At 39.5% G+C, this 21,543-nt stretch overlaps 1 protein-coding gene across 7 annotated transcripts in view; it reads left to right on the top strand.

Annotated features, from left to right (window-relative positions):
• CDK19 (cyclin dependent kinase 19) overlaps window positions 1-21,543 on the top strand; it is a 205,825-nt gene that overhangs the window by 128,333 nt on the left and 55,949 nt on the right. For all 7 annotated transcript variants that reach the window (XM_058435480.1, XM_058435479.1, XM_032156604.1 and 4 more), the window contains 2 exons: window positions 13,295-13,405; window positions 16,598-16,738. In XM_058435480.1, coding sequence (XP_058291463.1) covers window positions 13,295-13,405; window positions 16,598-16,738 — 252 coding nt within the window. The remainder of the gene's footprint in view (window positions 1-13,294; window positions 13,406-16,597; window positions 16,739-21,543) is intronic.

Raw genomic sequence — 21,543 nt, 5'->3', positions numbered from 1 at the left:
TTTTTTTTTTTTTTTTTTTTTTTTTTTTTTGGAGACAGAGTCTTGCTCTGTTGCCCAGGCTGGAGTGCAGTGGCACCATCTTGACTCACTGCAACCTCCGCCTCCCGGGTTCAAGCGATTCTCCTGCCTCAGCCTCCCGAGTAGCTGGGACTACAGGCACCCACCACCATGCCTGGCTAATTTTTGTATTTTTAGTAGAGATTGGGTTTCACCATATTGGCCAGGCTGGTCTCGAACTCCTGACCTCCGGTGATCCACCTGCCTCGGCCTCCCAGAGTGCCAGGATTAGAGGCGTGAGTCACCGTGCCTGGCCCATTGTGCTGTGTATTTAATCTATTTATATTAATTTATTCTTTGTGGAAACTGTGTTTATATTTGTAAGTAGACATTCTATGAGATTCAGAAGAGTTAAGCAACTTGCCTTATGTCTTAACTGCTACTACTAAGACAGGATTCAAACTCAGCCTCTGATTCTAAAACCTGTATTTTTTGCATTTTACTTACTGCCTCACTGTCATTTCAGCTGGGTGGCAATGGGGAACATTGGCCTCCCTGGAGCTTACGACTGGTAACCAAGAAGTGTCACTAAAGTAAAATGAAGCAGAAAATTTAGGGCCATCTTGAACCAGAGCTGTGTTAGTCTGTACAGACCCCTTTTCAGAGTATGAGTGCCACCTGCTGGAAGGTTATGATGAACCTGATGTGTTTATAAAGAGCAGCTTCCAAAAGGCCTGTCATAGGTGTGAAAGTGTCAACTTTCAAATACTAATTCTTAAATTACAGTTTTAGGAGTACTGGAACATTTTGGAATTAGGCAAATCTCCTATTTGCCATAAAACACACTACTTCATTTACCTTCAGTTCTTTGGGAAGGGGAAAGAGGTGTTAAGACATTTTAAAAAATGATACTCAGTGCTTTCTGAAATAAAGTCGGTGATACTGTTCTCACCAAGGGGAAAGATTGATGGTCAAATGAATCACACTGTTACTTAAAAGAGATCAAACAAGAATAGAAAATTGGATTTGAGATAAGTGAGTTATTGAAGTATAAGAGGACCTTTCCATTCAGAATACCCTTGAAAAAGGAGTCAGGGACCCATGGGGGCATCATAGACTTGGAGAACAGAAAGTGAAAAGGGAAGAAAGATGTATAGATAAAAATACGAATGGATTCTGGAATTTTTAGTCTAGTACAGACTCTCTAAATTGAGTCAGGATCTAGAGAAAGTTTAGAGTTCTAACTGTAGATTATTTTACGTTTAGGACAGTGAAAAGTGGACGTTTTAAAAATAGCTACTTACATGCTTTGAAAGGGGCTCAGATAAAATATTGGCATGTTCATTGAACATTAGTCTCCGGTGGGATCATGTTACTATGCTGTGAGTATCTGGCATGGAAGATGCTATCATGTAATGTGAGACACAGGAAAATCATGGTCTACTTAATTGCTGTTTAAGTATGATTACACATATTTGTAGTTGTATGATGTCATGTTGAACAAATATTTGTTAGATAAGAGATTAAAGCCTGTTGGTAAAATCTGATTTTGCCAAGAGATGGGGAAAGTACAAGTATGGCCATCTCCTTCTTTCACTCTGTCTCTTCTCAGATAACCACATAAAAAGAAGCTGAGATAGTATGATAGTGTCTCATTTTGGTAGGTGGATTTCTGGAAAGTTCTGTCTTTTGGTGTGTGTATGTATTTGTTTTTAAATTATAAGAGTAATGCTCATTGAAGAAAACTTGTAAAATAGAAAAAATAGAAATATAAATTATGCATAATCTCACACCCAGAAATAACTATTGTTAATGTTTTGGCATATTTCTGTTTCTTTTTTGTTTTTTTTGAGACAGAATCTCACTCTGGCGCCCAGGCGGAAGTGCAGTGGTGCGATCTCGGCTCACTGCAATCTCTGCCTCCCAGGTTCAAGCAATTGCCCTGCCTTAGTCCCTCGAGTAGCTGGGACTACAGGTGTGCGGTACCACACTCGGCTGATTTTTGTATTTTTAGTAGAGACGCGGTTTCATCATGTTGGCCAGTCCGGTCTTGAACTCCTGACCTCAAGACATCAAGTGATCTGCCTGCTTTGGCCTCCCAAAGTGCTGGGATTACAGGTGTGAGCCACACGCCCAGCCTATTTTCTGTTATTTATATATCTTCATATTTTATTTCATATATATTTATTTGTTTGTTTGTTTGTTTGTTTGTTTATTTTGAGACAGAGTCTCACTCTGTTGCCTAGGCTGGAGTGCAGTAGGACGATCTCTGCTCACTGCAACCTCTGCTTCCCAGGTTCAAGCGATTCTCCTGCCTCAGCCTCCTGAATAGATGGGATTCCTGGCATGTACCACCACACCTGGCTAATTTTTGTATTTTTAGTAGAGACGGGGTTTTGCCATGTTGTCCAGGCTGGCCTCGAACTCCTGGCTTCAAGTGATCTGTCCAACTCGGCCTCCCAAAGTGCTGGGATTACAGGTGTGAGCTACTGCACCCAGCCTGTGGTCCTTTTACATTTTATCACAATGTTATAGTCTTTCCTCGAGTAATTAAAATATTTTAGTATATATATTTGAGGCTACAATATGTGGCTATTTACCATAATTTACTTGTCAGTTTTCTTATTATTGAACATTTAGGTTGTTTACTGTTGTTCATGTGTTTCTTTCAGTAAACAGCAGTAGAAAAGTTAACTTCTTTGTTTTTTTTCAGTAAATAGAGGTAGTGAATACACTCTTGTGTGATGTTTATCTAGAGCCTAGCATTTTCTTAGTAAACTGGCCTTGGACATAACTACTAATAAGGTTAATGTCTGCTTCACTTGTGTTCCCCTGTGTCCCCGGTTCCTTTGTGTTATTTTCTTTTTTTTTATTATTATTATACTTTAAGTTCTAGGGTACATGTGCACAATGTGCAGGTTTGTTAAATATGTATCCATGTGCCATGTTGGTGTGCTGCACCCATTAACTCGTCATTTAGCATTAGGTATATCTCCTAATGCTGTCCCTCCCCCCTCCCCCCACCCCACAACAGTCCCCAGAGTGTGATGTTCCCCTTCCTGTGTCCATGTGTTCTCATTGTTCAATTCCCACCTATGAGTGAGAACATGCGGTGTTTGGTTTTTTGTCCTTGCGATGTGTTATTTTCTTTAGGATTTTGTAGCACTTATGGTGCTCACAGCCCTTTCAGGAAACACCCTCATAGCACTCCTTTGCTCTTCGAATTATACACCAGGTTAAAGATCCCATCCTGAGATATTCAGAGCTGTGTTCCTGCTCTTTACCTCAAGCCAGGACTCTTATTCTTCTGGTAGAGTAGGTGCTAATTTAAAGAAGTCTTCCTTTTTAAGCCTAAAGTAAATGGAGCTTGTGGAGGGTTAGCGTCCCTGGAATAATTATTTTAGATATTGTCTATTCAATTTGTTGAAAACAAAATCATTTAAAACACCTTTTTAAAAAGAATAACTCATGAAAGGGTAGCAAAGTTTTATTAGGTTACAGGTCGTTACTAGTTATTTTGTGAATAAGAACCAGTTAAGTTCAGTAGATTTATTTGACAAATATTTATTGAAAGTTTATTATGTGCTAGGTACCATTTTATGCATTGGAGATATAAAATCAACAAAAACCTTTGCCTTCATGGAGCTTATATGTTAGTGGAGAGAGACAGACAATAAATAACATACAAACAGTTTCATGTCCATTTAATAGCTTCATGTCAAACAGTAAACAGCTTCTTGTCAGTTCAAGTGACATATTTCTGTACAATGAGTATTAAATGATTGTTTTCAAAAAAGGTAAAATTATGACTGTGATACAGGTATAAGATGACCACATTTTAATGATTTTTATTTAACTTTCTTTTTAAAAATTTTTAAAAATTTTTTTAGAGACAGAGTTTCGCTCTTGTTGCCCAGGCTGGAGTGCAATGGTGCGATCTTGGCTCACTGCAACCTCCACCTCCCGGGTTCAAGTGATTCTCCTGCCTCGGCCTCCTGAATAGCTGGGATTATAGGCACCCACCACCACGCCTGGCTAGTTTTTGTATTTTTAGTAGAGATGGTGTTTCACCATGTTGGCCAGTCTGGTCTCAAACCCCTGACCTCAGGTGATCTGCCCTCCTTGGCCTCCCAAAGTGCTGGGATTACAGGCATGAGCCACTGTACCTGGCCCTCTTTTTTTTTTTTTTTTTTTTAAAGAGACAGGGTCTCACTCTGTCACCCAGGCTGGAGGGCAGTGGTACGATCATAACTCACTGCAGCCTTGAACTCGTGGGCTCAAGCGGTCCTCGCACCTCAGCCTCCCTAGTAGCTGGGACTACAGGCCTGCACCACCGTGCCTGGATAATTTAATTTAATTTATTTTTTTGTAGAGACAGGGCTCTTGCTGTGTGACCAGACTAGTCTCAAACTCCTGGCCTTAAGTCATCCTCCTGCCTTGACCTCCCAAAATGCTGGAATTACAAGTGTGAGCCACTACATCCAGCTTATTTAACTTTTTGAATGAAGGAACCAAGCTGATATTATAGCCCATTCAAAGGAGAAACTTTAAAACGGATACATGTACAGATCAGGAATATTGAAATGGATATGCAAATTGAGGCGAAACCAGATTCTTCCACTATTGGGGAGGGAAGTCAGTGAACCTCTACTGGACAGCACAGAATTTGTATGCTTATAGTTGAGAATTATTCTGCATCATTATCAGTTATGTGTAATGTACAGAGTTGTAAAATAGCTTCTATAGAATCAGAATCAGGTAACTGAAAGGATGTGCCCCTAACAATGCACTTTTTTCTATTGAATTACAAATAATTTTTCTACCTGAGTTACTAGAAAGCTTTTGATTTTCAACACTTTCTTTAGAATTGTAGATAAGGGATATAGAGTTATGGTATGTTTGAAAGTGTTAGTACTTGCAGAAAGGTAAAGTGCAGAATGGTGGTTACGATTTTAAATAGAAAGGCTAGGGAAGACTCACCGAGGAGGGAAAAGAGTTAAAGTAGATGAGGTTTTTGCCCGAGTAACTGCAATGATGGAGTTGCTATTAACTGAGGCCGGGGAAGAGCAGTGGGAATAGAGGGTACTGGAGGTACTGGAATAGAGGGTAGTGGAGGTAGAGAGTGCGACCTCAGTTTTGGCCTTTAGACATTCAGATGGAGCTCTTGAGACAGCTGGATACACATAGCTGGAGTTCAGGGGAGATGGGTGGACTAGAGGTAAACATTTGGGAGTTAATGCATATGGGTGACATTGAAAGCCCGCGGACTAGATGAGATCACTTAAAGAGCCCTTTCAGTGTGTCAGGCATTGTGCTAGTCCCTAGGAATATAGAAATAAATTTTAAAATGTCTTTCTGGGCTAGTGTGGTGGCTCACACCTGGAATCCTAACATGTTGGGAGGCCAAGGCAGGAGGATCACTTGAAGCCAGAAGCTCAAGACTAGCCTGGACAACAAAGTGATACCCCATTTCTACAAAAAAAAATAAAAAAAATAGCTGGGCATAGTGGCTCACACCTGTAGTCTCAGCTACTGAGGCTAAGGCAGGAGGATGGCTTGAGCCCAGGAGTTTGAGGCTGCAGTGAGCTATGATCGTGCCACTGTGCTCCAGCCTAGGAGACAAAGTGAGATCTTGTCTGAAAATAAATAAGTTAGTAAGTAAAAATTGTCTTTGTCTTCAAGAACCTTATGGTCTAATGCAGGAGGAGGGCAGGGAAGAGATGCAAACAGTTAAAACATTATAAGATACTCTAATATAATTCAGTGAGGCCAAATCTAAGAGTCATCAAATATGTACAGAAGGTAAACAAAGGGTGGTACCTTTTCTAACAGCTGGCTTCTCCACTGACCCATTCACCCTACCATGTTGCCAGTGATACTAGAGAACCTCAATGGTGACACTTATTCTTCTTTTTTCTTTTTTTAATATTGAGATGGAGTCTGTCTCTGCTGCCCAGCCTGGAGTGCAGTGACGCGATCTCGGCTCACTGCAAGCTCCGCCTCCCGGGTTCATGCCATTCTCCTGCCTCAGCCTCCTGAGTAGCTGGGACTACAGGCGCCCGCCACCATGCCAAGCTAATTTTTTTTTGTACTTTTTTTTTTTTTTTTTTTTTTTGAGACGGAGTCTCGCTCTGTCGCCCAGGCTGGAGTGCAGTGGCGCAATCTCGGCTCACTGCAAGCTCCGCCTCCCGGGTTGACGCCATTCTCCTGCCTCAGCCTCTCCGAGTAGCTGGGACTACAGGCGCCCGCCACCACGCCCGGCTAATTTTTTGTATTTTTAGTAGAGACGGGGTTTCATTGTGGTCTCGATCTCCTGACCTCGTGATCTGCCCGCCTCGGCCTCCCAAAGTGCTGGGATTACAAGCGTGAGCCACCGCGCCCGGCCTTTTTTTTTGTATTTTTAATAGAGACGGGGTTTCACCATGTTAGCCAGAATGGTCTCGATCTCCTGACCTCGCGATCCACCCGCCTCGGCCTCCCAAAGTGCTGGAATTACAGGTGTGAGCCACTGCACCCGGCCAATGGTGACACTTCTGCATGGCTTACAAGGCTCCTTGTATATGGTCTTTGCCTCATCTCTTGCTTTGATTCCTTAGACCTGTTCACAGTGACAGATGATCAGTTAAGGATTTTTGAAATACCATTCCTGGCTGCAGAGTGAAAGGTGAATTACAAGAAGTAACACAATAGATATAGGTAACATTAGTTTGCTATTTCTTTGCCTCAGTCTGCCTTCATGTGATATTTAGTGACTTATAGAAACCCATAGGGTAGAAAAAGCATAAGAGGTACACAGAAATAGAAAGTGCATATTGATGTTCTAGAAAATGCAAATTTGGGGATTAGGGAAGAATTTCTAGTAAGTGCATGTAGTTGTAAACTTTACTCTCTTCCCTCTTACACAGGCAGACTTTAGAGATACTGCAAGTTTGGTTCCAGACCACTGCAGTAAAGCGAATATTGTAATAAAGCAAGTCACTCAAATTTTTTGGTTTCCCAGTAAAGTCATATTTATTATACTGTAGTTTACAGTATAAACATACACTGCTATAAGTGTCCAGTAGCATTATGTATAAAAATGTATATATCTTAATTAAAAAATACGTTATTGCTCAAAGGTGCTAATGATTATCTGAGCCTTCAGTGAGTCATAATCTTTCTGCTGGTGGATGGTCTTGCGTCAGTATTGATGGCTGCTAACTGATCAGAGTGGTGGTTGCTGAAGGCTGGGGGGGCAATTTCTTAAAATAAGACAGTAATACAGTTTGCTGCATCAATGAACTCTTCCCTTCTTGAAAGATTTCTCTGTAACATGCAATGCTATTTGATAGCATTTTACCCATATTAGAACTTCTTTCAAAATTTGAGTCAGTCCCCTCAAACCCTGCCACTACTTTACCAACTAAGTTTATGTAATATTCCAAATTATTTGTTGTTATTTCAGTGGTGTTCACAGCATCTTCACCAGGAGTAGATTCTATCTTAAGAAATCACTTTCTTTGCCCATCCATAAGAAGCAGCTCCTTATCCAAACCTGTTTGATCATGAGATGGCAGCTATTCAGTTAATCCTCAAACTCTACTTCTAATTGTTGTTCTCTTGTTATTGCTACCACATCTCATTTACTTCCTCCACTGATATCTTGAACCCCTCAAAATTATCCATGAGGGTTGGAATCAACTTTTCCACATTCCTGTTAATGTTGATGCCTTGACCTCCTTGAAGGAATCATGAATGTTTTTAATGGCATCTAGAATGGTGAATCCTCTCCACAAGGTTTTCAGTTTACTTTGCCCAGATCCATCCGAGGAATCACAATCTATGGCAGCTATAGCTTCATGAAATGTATTTGTTAAAGAATAAGACTTGGAAGTCAAAATGACTTCTTGATTCATGGGCTGCAGAATGGATGTTAGGTTAGCAATCATGAAAACAGCATTAATCTTGTACATCTCAATCAGAGCTTTTGGGTGACTAGGTGCATTGTTAATGGGCAGTAATCTTTCGAAAGGAATCTTTTTTCTAGGTAGTCCGTCCCAATAGTGGGCTTAAAATGTTCGGTAATCCGTGCTGTCAACAGATGTGCTGTCATCTAGGCTTTGTTGTTACATTTATGGAGCACAGGTAGAGTAGATTTAGCATAATTCTTTTTTTTTTTTTGAGATGGAGTCTCGTTCTTGTTGCCCAGGCTGGAGTGCAATGGCACGATCTCGGCTCACCACAACCTCTGCCTCCCAGGTTCAGGTGATTCTCCTGCCTCAGCCTCCTGAGTAGCTGGGATTACAGGCATGTGCCACCACACCTGGCTAGTTTTGTATTTTTAGTAGAGACGGGGTTTCTCCATGTTGGTCAGGCTGGTCTCGAACTCCTGACCTCAGGTGATTCACCCGCATCGGCCTCTCAAAGTGCTGGGATTACAGGCGTGAGCCACTCTACCCGGCCATTTAGCATAATTCTTAAGGGTCCTAAGATTTTCAGAATGGTAAATGAGCATTGGCTTCAACTTCAAATCACCAGTTGCATTAAACCCTAGTAAGATAGTCAGCCTGTCCTTTGAAGCTTTGAAACCAGGCGTTGACTTCTCTCTAGCTATGAAAGTCCTACATGGCATCTGTTTCCAACAGAATTCTCTTTTGTCTACATTGAACATCTGTTTTTTGTAGCCATCTTCATCAATGATCTTAGCTAGATCTTTTGGATAACTTGCTGTATCACCTTGCATTTTTATGTTATAGAGGTGACTTCTTTCCTTAAGCCTCATGAACCAACCTCTGTTAGCTTCAACCTTTTCTTCTGCAGCTTCCCCACCTCTCTCAGCCTTCACAGATTAAAGAGAATTAGGGCCTTGTTCTGGATTAGGCTTTGTCTTTTTTTTTTTTTTTTGAGACAGAGTCTCGCTGTGTCGCCCGGGCTGGAGTACATTGGCGTAATGTCGGCTCACTGCAACCTCCGCCTCCTGGGTTCAAGTGATTCTCCTGCCTCAGCCTCTCGAGTAGCTGGCATTACAGGTACCCGCCACTATGCCCAGCTAATTTTTTGTATTTTTAGTAGAGACAGGGTTTCACCATGTTCGTTGGGCTGGTCTTGAACTCCTGACCTTGTGATTCACCTACTTCGGCCTCCCAAAGTGCTGGGATTACAGGCGTGAGCCACCGCGCCCAGCCAGCTTTGTCTTAAGGTAATGTTGCAGCTAGTTTAATCTTCTATCCAGATCACTAAAACTTTCTCCCTATCCACAATAAGGCTGTTTTGCTTTCTTATCTTTGTGTGTTTTAATTTCCTTCAAGAACTTTTTCTTTGCATTCACAACTTGGCTAACTGGTGCAAGAGGCCTAGCTTTCAGCCTGTTTTAACTTTCAGTGTGCCTTCCTCAGTAAGCTCAATCATTCTAGCTTTTGATTTAAAGCAAGAGATATGTGAGATTCTTCCTTTCACTTGAACAGTTAGAGGCCATTGTAGTTTTATTAGTTGGCCTGATTTCGGTATTACTGTTTCTCAGACAATAGAGAGGCCCGAAGAGAGGGAGAAAGATGGGGGAACAGCTGGTGGGTGAGGCAATCAGAACACACACAACATTTATAGATTAAGTTTGCCATCTTATGTGGGTGCAATTTGTGATGCCTCAAAACAATTACAATAGTAACATCAAAGATCACTGATCACAGATCACTGTAACAGATATAATACTGAAAAAGTTTGGTTTTTTTTTTTTTTTTTTTTTTTGAGACAGAATCTCGTTCTGTCACCCAGGCTGGAGTGCAGTGGCGCGATCTCGGCTCACTGCAAGCTCCGCCTCCCGGGTTCACGCCATTCTCCTGTCTCAGCCTCTCCGAGTAGCTGGGACTACAGGTGCCCGCCACCACGCCCAGCTAATTTTTTGTATTTTTTAGTAGAGATGGGGTTTCACCGTGGTCTCGATCTCCTGACCTCGTGATCTGCCCGCCTCGGCCTCCCAAAGTGCTGGGATTACAAGCGTGAGCCACCGCGCCCGGCCTGAAAAAGTTTTAAATGTTGTAAGAATTACCAAATGTGACACAGAGACATTAAGTGAGCTTCATGCTGTTGGAAAAATGGTGCCAGTAGACTTGGTTGATGCAGGGTTGCCACAAACCTTCTACTTGGGAGAAACACAGTATCTGTGAAGCAACAAAGTAACTATCTGTATGACATATGGAAAGGAGACCTAGGCCAGGCACAGTGGTTTACACCTGTAATCCCAGCACTTTGGGAGGCTGAAGTGGGAGGATTGCTTAAGGCCAGGAGTTTGAGACTAGCCTGGACAACATAGTGAGACTCTATCTCTACAAAAAAAGTTTTTTTTACAAAAATGACCTATATGGTGGTTCCTCCAAAAATTAAACATAGAATTACCATAGGATCTAGCAATTTCACTTCTGGGTATATATACAAAAGAATTGGAAGTGGGGATTCAAATAGTTATTTATACACCAATATTTAGGGAACATTATTCATAATAACCAAAAGGTAGAAACACCCTAAATGTCTGTTGAGGGGCAAATGGACAAACGGAATGTGGTCTGTACATACAATGTAATAGTATTCAGCTTTAAATAGGAATGAAATTCTCATACATGCTACAACACAAATGAACCTTGAAGACATTATATTATGTGAAAAAAAGGCAGACACAAATGGGCAGACACTGTATTGTTCCACTTATATGAACTACATACCGAGAACAGTCAAATTCATAGAGACATAAATTAGATAATGGTTATCAGGAGCTGGGGGTAGGGGGCAACCTGGAGATACTGTTTAATGGTATAGATTTTCATTTTGGGATGAAAAAGTTCTGGAAATACACAGTGATGATGGTTGTACTTAATCCCACTGAACTAGTATAAGTAGTGGGATTAAGTAAATATACTAAGTATATCTAGTATACTTAAAAATGGTTGAAATGGTAAATTTTACATTATGTATATATTTTACCACATTAAAAAAGTTGATCTAGAAATACCATGCTACTGTAAAAAAGAACAAGAAAGATTATTTTTATTTTTTTCTTTTAAAAAATTTTTCTTTTATGCCAAATCACTTCTCACCTGAAGTGATTAATATTGATATTGTCCTAATATTAAGAGATTTCCAAGATAGAGTAAGGGTAAAAAAACAAAGTGCAGAGCAGTGTGTATATTATGCTATCTTTTGTGTGAACAATGGAGGATAAAATAGATATTCATATTTGTTTTTATTTGCATTAAGAAACATTGCAAGGAAAACAAGCAATTAATAAAAGATGTTACCTCCAGGGAAGCAAGAGGAGTGGTAGTGAGACGTTTCAATATATATCCTTGTATATCCTTTGATTTTTGAACCATATGAATGTATTATCTAGTCAAAACAATTTTTTTAACAGAGGATTTAAAATGAATTTATTCTAGCGGGATCAACAATTGGAAGTCACAGAGAATGTAGTTTTTTAGAAGTGTTGATTAAATATTGCTACTGTGACAACCACTTTCCCAGACAAGCGAGGTCCAGGAATCAGGGATCTGTGCCAATGTTGGGTGTTTCAAGAGCCTGGTTTAGATACAGAAGTGGAGTTTTACTTTCCCATCTACTTCAGGCTGCAAAGAGAACATATTTTGCGTAGGTAATGAAGGCAAACTCTCTACGTTCATCAATATCAAGGAGTCAGAAAGAAGGAGACAGTCATTGTGCCCGGGGTGAAGTCTCTTACCAGAGTCTAAGTGCTTCAAGGCTGGCCATGGCAATGGGGTCATTAAAAACAGGGTTTGCCAGAGCCAGAGACCCTGAAGTGTTCAAAATGGCAAACTCTTTAGATTTTGGGAGGCCAAGGTGGGCATATCATTTGAGGTCAGCAGTTCGAGACCAGCCTGGCCAATATGGTAAAACCCCATCTCTACTAAAAATACAAAAATTAGCCAGGCGTGGTGGTGCACACCTGTAATCCCAGCTACTCAGGAGGTTGAGGCAGGAGAATCGCTTGAACCTTGGAGGAGGAGGTTGCAGTGAGCTGAGATTGTGCCATTGCATTCTAGCCTGGGCAACAGGGCAAGACTCCATCTAAAAAAAAAGTTACTAAAGTTATTAGAATGGGTAAGCAGTTTATTTTTTTCTGCCTCATTGATCTATTTATGTGTCTGTCTTCCTTACCACATTGTGGGAATTGAAGACATGAACTTTAGCTGTAGTGGAAAAAGCATGGACTTTGCAATCAGGCGGATCTATTTAAGTCCAAACCCCTTCTCTTTCTAGCTATTTGACTTTGGTTAAGTTATTTTTATCACACTGAGCTTTGGGTTCTGTGTGCATCATAAAATTGTTCTAAAGATTAAGTGAGAGAAAAACATTTGTATATAATCATCTTGCACATATAAAATATTCAAGGGAAGTTTTGTCTTTCCCTTTTTGCATCTTTCACAGAGCTTTATTAAATTGAATATGTTTCTCTTTACCTATGAAATCTGAACCCTGGTTAAGGACAGCCTGAAGCAGGCATATTTCTAAGGCTTTTACCTTGAGCAATAATGTCATTGTTGCTAAATATTTTATCAAGCAGCTGTCTGTTATGCGCAAAGTGCTGTTTCTGCTTGCTGCTCTGGTCTACCTTTCCTACATATCGTCAGAGCCCAGCTTAAAGCTTTTAATTTGTGAAGTCCTATTTCTTTTTTTCTGTTTACAGGACCTGTTCTCAACTTCAGTTTTTATAAGTGGGCATGACAGTCATTCCCTTATACTCACTACTCTTCAAAAAAAAACCCTCAACCACACACTCTAGGGATAGATAAGTACAGGGATTGTTAAATATCTTTCCTTGTTTTGTCGCATTATTTCTTGAGCACCAATACAGTGCTAGGGTAGATATAAGCAGTATTAATACATGATTCCTGCCTCCCAAGGAACAGTTTCTTTAGTAAAAAAGATATGCATGTATAAAAATGTAATTAATTATTTAATGATATGATATTAACTTTTGTTTACTGTTTTACATTTTACCATTTAAAATCCTATTTTAAAAAACACATTCCTGCTTGCAGTCTCTGACAAGAAAGAAAGTAAAACAAAGCAAAACAAAACCAAACAAAACAAATATACCTAAGCACATAGAAAAAGGATTGGAAAGATATGCACCAAGATGTTGACAGAGCTTATCTCTGAATAGAGGTATTTTGGGTGGTATTTTTTTCTTTCATTTTGCTTACTTGGATTCTCTAGATTTTCAGAAATTTCGTTTTGAAGTTATAAGACATTCATCATTTCCCCCTCCTTGCTAACACAACAGTGACCCCTCTCTTTCTTTTGCATTCAGCTTTTGCGAGAATTGAAGCACCCTAATGTGATCGCGTTGCAGAAGGTGTTCCTTTCTCACAGTGACAGGAAGGTATGGCTGCTGTTTGATTATGCAGAGCATGACTTGTGGGTAAGTATAATCTCACTGTATTTCTAGGATTATTTTATATAGGTATGGAGCATATTTATATAAAATACATATTGTTAATTGTATTTTTACATTTAACAGAAAGGAAAGCTTGCTCTGTTAGCCATATTTCAAAGTCAATATAAACATGAATGTTGATTTTGAAGAATTTAAGCAATAAACTAACATTTTACTGAGAAGATAGTATTTGTAATATTTAGAAATTTTACTTTAGAAAGATTTTAATGAATGGGAGACTATACTTTTTTGGGTGGGGGGGTGAGGGGGGAAGGGAGTTTTGCTCTTGTTGCCCAGGCTGGAGTGCAATAGCACAATCTTGGCTCACCACAACCTCTGCCTCCCAGGTTCAAGCGATTCTCCTGCCTCAGCCTCTTGAGTAGCTGGGATTATAGACATGCACCACCATGCCCGGCTAATTTTGTATTTTTAGTAGAGGTGGGGTTTCTCCATGTTGGTCAGGCTGGTCTCGAACTCCCAACCTCAGGTAATCCGCTCACCTCAGCCTCCCAAAGTGCTGGGATTACAGGCGTGAGCCACCACGCCTGGCGGGAGACTATACTTCTATGAAAGTAATTAATGGCAATTTACTAATACGTGTAGTGAAGATTACTTTAAGGATGTTTTATCAACATATGAAGGAAGCAAAAAATTCTAGTTCCTGTCTTTTCAAATTAGGAATCAGAACATTTAAACACTTTATCTGAGGAACTGCTAAAAGTAACAAACTTCAAATGTGGCAATAAATTCAAATTATGGATAATTAATTTAGCACCACTATGCCTGGCTAATTTTTCAAAAATGTTTTATAGAAACAACGTCTTGCCATCTTGCACAAGCTGGTCTTGAAATCCTGGGGTCAAGTGGTTTTCCTACTTTGGCCTCTCAAACTGTTGAGATTACAGGCATGAACCATTGCACCCAGCCTTTTTTGTTTGTTTGTTTGTTTGTTTGAGACAGGGTCTCACTCTATCGCCCAGGCTGGAGTGCAATGGCACAGTTATGGTTCATTGCAGCTTTGACCTCCTGGGCTCAAGCGATCCTCCTGCCTCAGCCTCCCAAGTAGCTAGGACCACAGGTGCATGACCACACCTGACTAATAAATTTTGATTTAATATAATGTGGTTTGTCATCTATATAAGTTATAAATCTGTTGAGGAATAAGTTTAACAGACTCAGGTCTTAAAGAAACTTTCAGAGTGTATGCTATTATAGCAGATATGGACAAGAATTTCCAGTGTGTGTTTTTTTTTCAATTCTTTTCATGGATATTCACAGACATTGTATTTTCCCCATTTTTCTATATTCCCCTATGTGTCAACCAAGGCTTACTTGATAGTGTATGTACTTTACTTTGAACATCAGTGAGGTGATGAAAGAAGATGATGTAGTACATTGGAATAGTCAGGTCCTGTAGAACTGTACTGTCCAATACCATATTTCAAAATAAATATAATCATAAATGTTGATTTTAAAGAATTTAAGCAATAAACTGACATTTTACTGATAAGATAGTATTTGTAATATTTAGAAAATTCACTTCAGAAGTATCTGAACTGCACACATTGATTTTACCTGTTTCTTCTTTTTTTTGAGACGGAGTTTCGCTTTTATTGTTCAGGCTGGAGTGCACTGATGCAGTCTCAGCTCACTGCAGCCTCCACCTCCTGGTTTCAAGCGATTCTCCTGCCTCAGCCTCCTGTGTAGCTGGGATTACAGGCATACGCCACTACGCCCAGCTAATTTTGTGTTTTTAGTAGAGACGGAGTTTCACCATGTTGGTCAGGCTGGTCTTGAGCTCCTGACCCCAGGTAATCCACCTGCCTAGGCCTCCCAAAGTGCTGGGATTACAGGTGTGAGCCACCACACCCAGCCTCTTTTTTAATGTAGCTGTTAAAAAGTGGAAAGTTATACATGTGGCTCCCGTATATTTCTACTAGAAATCACTGCTATAGTATAAACTCTAATTTTCTGTTATTTCTTAAAATCAAATCAATGTTATTACTGAACAGTTTATAAAAATAAGAAAGCTGTATAAATAGCTTAATAATTTTACATACCATTTGGTCATCTTAAAGTTACTGGAGCACTATTGACAGTTTCATCAGTATTGTTTGCATAGGATTTTGATGGTCCTCAGTGTCCATTTTATGTTTTGGACAGAGGCAGGGGTGGGGTGGGGTGGGGATGGAGGTGGAGGTGGGAGCACTGCTCGGGCAGGTAGCATTTTTTCCCTTTCAGTACAATGTTTTTATAACCCACAATATAACATGTGGATATAAAAATTTGAATATGGGGCCAGGTGCGGTGGCTCACGCCTGTAATCCCAGCACTTTGGGAGGCTGAGGTGGACGGATCACGAGGTCAGGAGATTGAGACCATCCTGGCTAACATGGTGAAACCCTGTCTCTACTAAAAATACAAAAAATTAGCCAGGCATGGTAGCGGGCGCCTGTAGTCCAGCTACTCGGGAGGCTAAGGCAGGAGAATGGAGTGAACCCAGGAGGCGGAGCTTGCAGTGAGCCAAGATCACACCACTGCACTCCAGCCTGGGCGACAGAGCGAGACTCCGTCTCAAAAAAAAAAAAAAAAAAAAAAAAAAAAATTTGAATATGATGACCCAGTTGTATTTATTTCAGTGGGATTGAATTTCCTATTTTTTCTCTCTCCTTTTTAGCAATTTCATATTTAACATTAACTCCCAGGAATGTATTCTAATTTATTCTGTGCCAAACAAAGATGAAACTTTTCCAATAATTCAAATATACACCTGATCAGTGATGTTACCCAAGTGTACTAAGTGCTAACTTTTTATAGAAAATGAAGATTTACAATCTTTCTTTCTTTTTTTAATCTTTTATTCTTTCAGTAGAGAATATAATACTCCTCTTAGGCAGCTGTTTCAATATCAGTCCTTTTTACCTTTTGGTCCTATTTAATGAAAATCTTAATGGTTTCAGTAAATTTAGTCATTATAACCCCTCATCAACATGATCACATTCATCCTCAAAATAAATTCAGTTTTGGTTGAACTTATTGTTCAGATTATTTTTCTTTGTGTCATTATTAGTCTTTAATAAGTAATTTTAAAATATAGAGCATTTATTACAACATTGATTGTGTTTTATTGGCATAGATATTAGCAAAGACGATATTATTATTTTTTTTAATTTTTAGCATATTATTAAGTTTCACCGTGCATCAAAAGCAAACAAAAAGCCCATGCAGTTGCCAAGATCTATGGTTAAATCCTTACTTTACCAGATTCTTGATGGTATCCATTACCTCCATGCAAACTGGGTGCTTCACAGAGACTTGGTAAGTATTTTTCTTTTAAATTCATCAATATGTTTTTCCCTCCTCTTTTAAAAAATATATTTTCTTCTTGGTACTATTATAATAAAACATTAATTATAGAAAAACTTGAAAATATACATAAGCAAAAAAGAAGATAAAAATCACCCATAAACCTATAATCAAAAGGTTAATATTATTTAACATTTGGTATATATCATTCCATTATATTTATGCATAGCTGTAAAATATCAGTGTGACTTTGAACAAATGATTACTATACAATTTTAATGGAGTAGTCACATGTGAAACATGCACATTTCAATCCAATTTGTTCTTCATATTATTGCTCATCATTAGTAAAAACGTAATTAATACTGAGTTCTCATTTTTCTTTCCCTTAAGATCTAAACTGAAATAATGACATTGCATATAGTAAAAAGAATGTTATCAATATTAATAAATGAATAAATAAATCTAACAGGTGGTATATACTTATTAGGCAAATTAGCTGCAATTTAGTGTTTGATTTTACTTTTTTATTCAGTATACATGTAACCATCATTTACTGATATCAAATTATATTGCTAGGTATTCATCTTTACATTGTTGTTAGTTTATGTTGTTGCAAGTTTCTTTTGTTTGTTCTTAAGAAGATATGGTTATGGAATAGCTGTAATCCTCATTTTCTCCTCAGTTTATCATTGGAGGTTTTATTTTGCCCCCACAGAGTGATTTCATGATCTTTTGTTTCTTAGGCTTTTGAGAATTCTCGGGATATGGTAGGGATACATCTAGGTAAATTCTATTTTATAAACCGATGAGCAGCGTTTATTGACGAAAGGATCTAGTTAGTATCCCTTGGGACCTTGTCAGTCAGGGCTACTCATCTGACTTGACCATTCTTGCTGTGACATTGTATAAATTGGGGTTAAATGATAGTGACCACAAAAGATGCATTTACCATATTAATGGAAGCATTTCTCCTTATAATTTTTTTTTTTTGAGACAGAGTCTCTCTCTGTCGCCCAGGCTGAAGTGCAGTGGCGCCATCTCGGCTCACTGCAACCTCCGCCTCCTGGGTTCAAGCAATTCTCTGCCTCAGCCTCCCGATTAACTGGGATTACAGGCACCCACCACTATGCCAGGCTAATTTTTTTTTTTTTTTTTGTATTTTTTAGTAGAGACGGGGTTTCACCATCTTGGCCAGGCTGGTCTTGAACTCCTGACCTCATGATCCATCCTCCTTGGCCTCCCAAAGTGCTGGGATTACAGGCATGAGCCACCGTGCCCAGCCTCTCCTTATAATTTTTAACTGTAAGATTCTTTGAGGCTTCCACATGTCCACTTTACTATTAGCTATGAATCAGCATGTTTTAAAATGATTATTGGGCTGGGTGTGGTGGCTCATGCCTGTAGTGCCAGCACTTTGGAAGGCCGAGGTGGGTGGATCACTTGAGCTCAGGACTTCAAGACCGGCCGGGGCAACATGGCAAAACCCCATTTCTAACAAAAAACACAAAAATTAGCTGGGCATGGTGAGCTCCTGTGGTCCTCACTATTTGGAAGGCTGAGGTGGGAGGATGGCTTGAGCCTGGGAGGTGGAGGTTGCAGTGAGCTGAGATCACTGCAAACTCTGCCTGGGCAACTGAGCCAGACCCTATCTCAAAACAAACAAACAAAAAGATTATTGGGTACATGATGTTGTTCTAGATCATGAGAAGAACTCCTTCATAAATGGGCTTTTAGATTTTAATCTGCTGTGCACTTAATGAAACTTATGCAGGTTATATTTTTGAGGTTATGTTCATGTCTGAATCATTGATCAGAATCTTTTATTGAAGATTAATTTATCTGAGCTCTTCTCTTTTTCATAAAATTCTATATTTTGTTCTAAACTGCATAGCTTAACATATTTTATTCATGATATTGTCACCTGAATGTCCACTGATACCAAAATTTAGTATGCCCAGGACTCAGTTTCCTCCCATTCGGATTTGCTGCTGCTTTAGTGTCCTCTCTTTTGGTTATGTCACCACCCTCTTCCTAGCCTAGAAACTTATTTTACCTTTTGCAGACCCTTCTTTGCACTCCACATCCAGAACTTGTCAAGTTCTTTCAGTGTCGTCTCTAAAATATGCCTCGCATTCGTCTATTTTCATCTCTAGTCCTCATTCCTAGTTCAGGCTTTTATTACCTCTTTCTTGGCATTGTGATACTAGCCTCTATACTTGTCTGTTGTCAACAATCTCTTTCCCTTCCAATCCACTTTGGACCTTCTGACTATACACAGCTCTTGCTCAAGAACTTTGAAATAGTTCCTTATTGCTTACAGACTAAAACTCTACTTCCTTATTTGGCTTTCAGAGTTTTACCAATTATAGCTTTAACTGCCTTTAAAATTTTTCTCTATTCCTGTCATCTTTCATGTATACTTTACTACTGAACTATTGAGTGTTCCCTGTCTCCTCCTGGGATTTCCTGCCTCAATGGCCTTTATTTCCCCTATCTTAAAACTCCTTATCCCTGTCTCAACATATTCAAATACTATCTGTCTTTCAGGGCCCAACACAAATGTTAATTAAAACTTACCCTCATATCCATGTCTACTTGGAACCAATCTCTTCTTGTTGTTGGTTCCTGTTGTACTGCATCTTTACTTCTCTTACGGCATTTATCGATTAGTATTATAGCAGTTTTAGAGATCTCTTAGAACATCTCATAGCCTGTGAACTTCTTGAGAGAGCAAGGTCTATGTCTGACTCTTTTTATACACTACTGCCCCTGTACACAATAGGTGTTGAGGAAGTATTTCCTCAGTGAATGAGTATCAGAGAGAATGGGACTGACATTTTGGGGATCAGGCATTTGAATACACTATCCTCAATGAAGATTTTTCGTTTTCTTGTATGTGTAAAGCACAGAGGGATGGGAACAACACAAATAAGACCATGTCAAAAGACCTTCTTCTTAAGGAGCCTTGAAGAAATATGACATACACACAAACAATTATAAGATAGATGAGAGAGAATGTGATTGTAGCTACATGAGAAGTACAGATTAAATCTATGCAAGGCCAGAAGAGCTTCTGAGTGGGGGATAAGGGTAAGTTTCAAAGAGCAGGTTGCATTTGAGCTGCACTTTGAAGGATGACTAGAATTTAAAGAGACTTGGGTGATGAGGGTAACCTAAGGGGGTTTTGGATGTAAAACTTCTGAGGTAAAGAAGCACTTGGATTATCTCAGAAAGGATGTGCAGTTCTGGTTGGCTCAAACATGGAGAAGCTGAATTGCAATAGTGTGAGGTTGTGCTCAGAAGATATGGGTTGGAGCCTGCTAGAGTTAGAGAGTTTTCGGGGTCTTTTTGTTTGTTTAAGTACTGACAGTTTGTGAGCAACAGAATGATTTTTTTCTCCCACTAGAAAAGCCACCACTGATTATTATTACCTCATCAATGGCATGAACACAATGTTGAAAATGCATTCTGAATATGGTTCTTACATAGTATAGCACTGGTTTATGTTTTACCTACACATTTACTGAATGCCTCCAACTCCTCAAGTGAGTAACTCTAATAAGATTTGAAATTTTGAACTGACTGGGCATGGTGGCTCATGCTTGTAGTTTCAGCACTTTCGGAGGCCAAGGCAGGAGGATCGCTTGAGCCCAGGAGTTCAAGAGTAGCCTGAGCAACATAGTGAGACCCCATCTCTACAAAAAATAAAAAATTAACTGGGTGTGGCAGTGCATGTGTAGTTTCAGCTACTGAGGAGGCTGAAGTGGGAGGACTGCTTTAGCCCAGGAGGTCAAAGCTGCAGTGAGCCATGATTGTGCCACTGCACTCCACTCCAGCCTTGGGCAACAAATCAAGACCCTGTCTGAAGAAAAAGAAAAAGAAACTTTGAACCAACAGGAATCTAGTCTGTGATAGCCTCTTCAATTCTTGATTCACTAATCTTGAGTCCTGATATCTGTGCCATATTGTCACGGTTTTGCCAAAGTACTTTCAGGAATAGATTTAAACTGTATGCTTGCTTTATAAATACATTCTGTAGTAAATACAGAAATATAAAGTATATGAAATATGAATATGGTCTTAAAAAGAGGATGATGGAGGCCGGGCGCGGTGGCTCAAGCCTGTAATCCCAGCACTTTGGGAGGCCGAGGCGGGCGGATCATGAGGTCAGGAGATCGAGACCATCCTGGCTAACATGGTGAAACCTCGTCTCTACTAAAAAAAATACAAAAAAAAATTAGCCGGGCGTGTTGGTGGGCGCCCGTAGTCCCAGCTACTCGGGAGGCTGAGGCAGGAGAATGGCGTGAACCCGGGAGGCGGAGCTTGCAGTGAGCCGAGATCACGCCACTGCACTCCAGCATGGGCGATGGAGAAAGACTCCGTCTGAAAAAAAAAAAAAAAAAAAAAAAAAGAGGATGATGGAGACATTTGAAAAATTGTGTTTTGTGAGCTTAAGAGTTGCTGTTGTAGTCAGTGACTAGTTTTGTTTTTCTTAATGCTTCATTTTCTATTGCCGTAAGAAATTTGGCTTTACACTATTTGTTAGTCACAACTGAGTACTCACCATCTCTAAATTTTATTTGATGTGAGAAACCTGGAAAATCCATACAATTAAATGTGTTAGAGTAAATATAAATTTACAGTATAATATAAAAAATTTAAAGTAAATAAAAGCCAGTGTTTTGGACATCACACACAGAGGCATTACATCATCATAAAGGTTGATATCTTTCATTATGATTGATTTTATATCTGAATCAATATTTTAATTATGTCATTCGAATCCTAGAATTTAATACAGAAATAGAGAATAT

This window comes from Hylobates moloch, unplaced genomic scaffold (genome assembly GCF_009828535.3).
Source record: "Hylobates moloch isolate HMO894 unplaced genomic scaffold, HMol_V3 SCAFFOLD_2, whole genome shotgun sequence".
NCBI lineage: Eukaryota > Metazoa > Chordata > Mammalia > Primates > Hylobatidae > Hylobates > Hylobates moloch.
The sequence above is the reverse complement of the archived record's forward strand: the minus strand, read 5'-3'. Positions and strand labels throughout refer to the sequence as shown.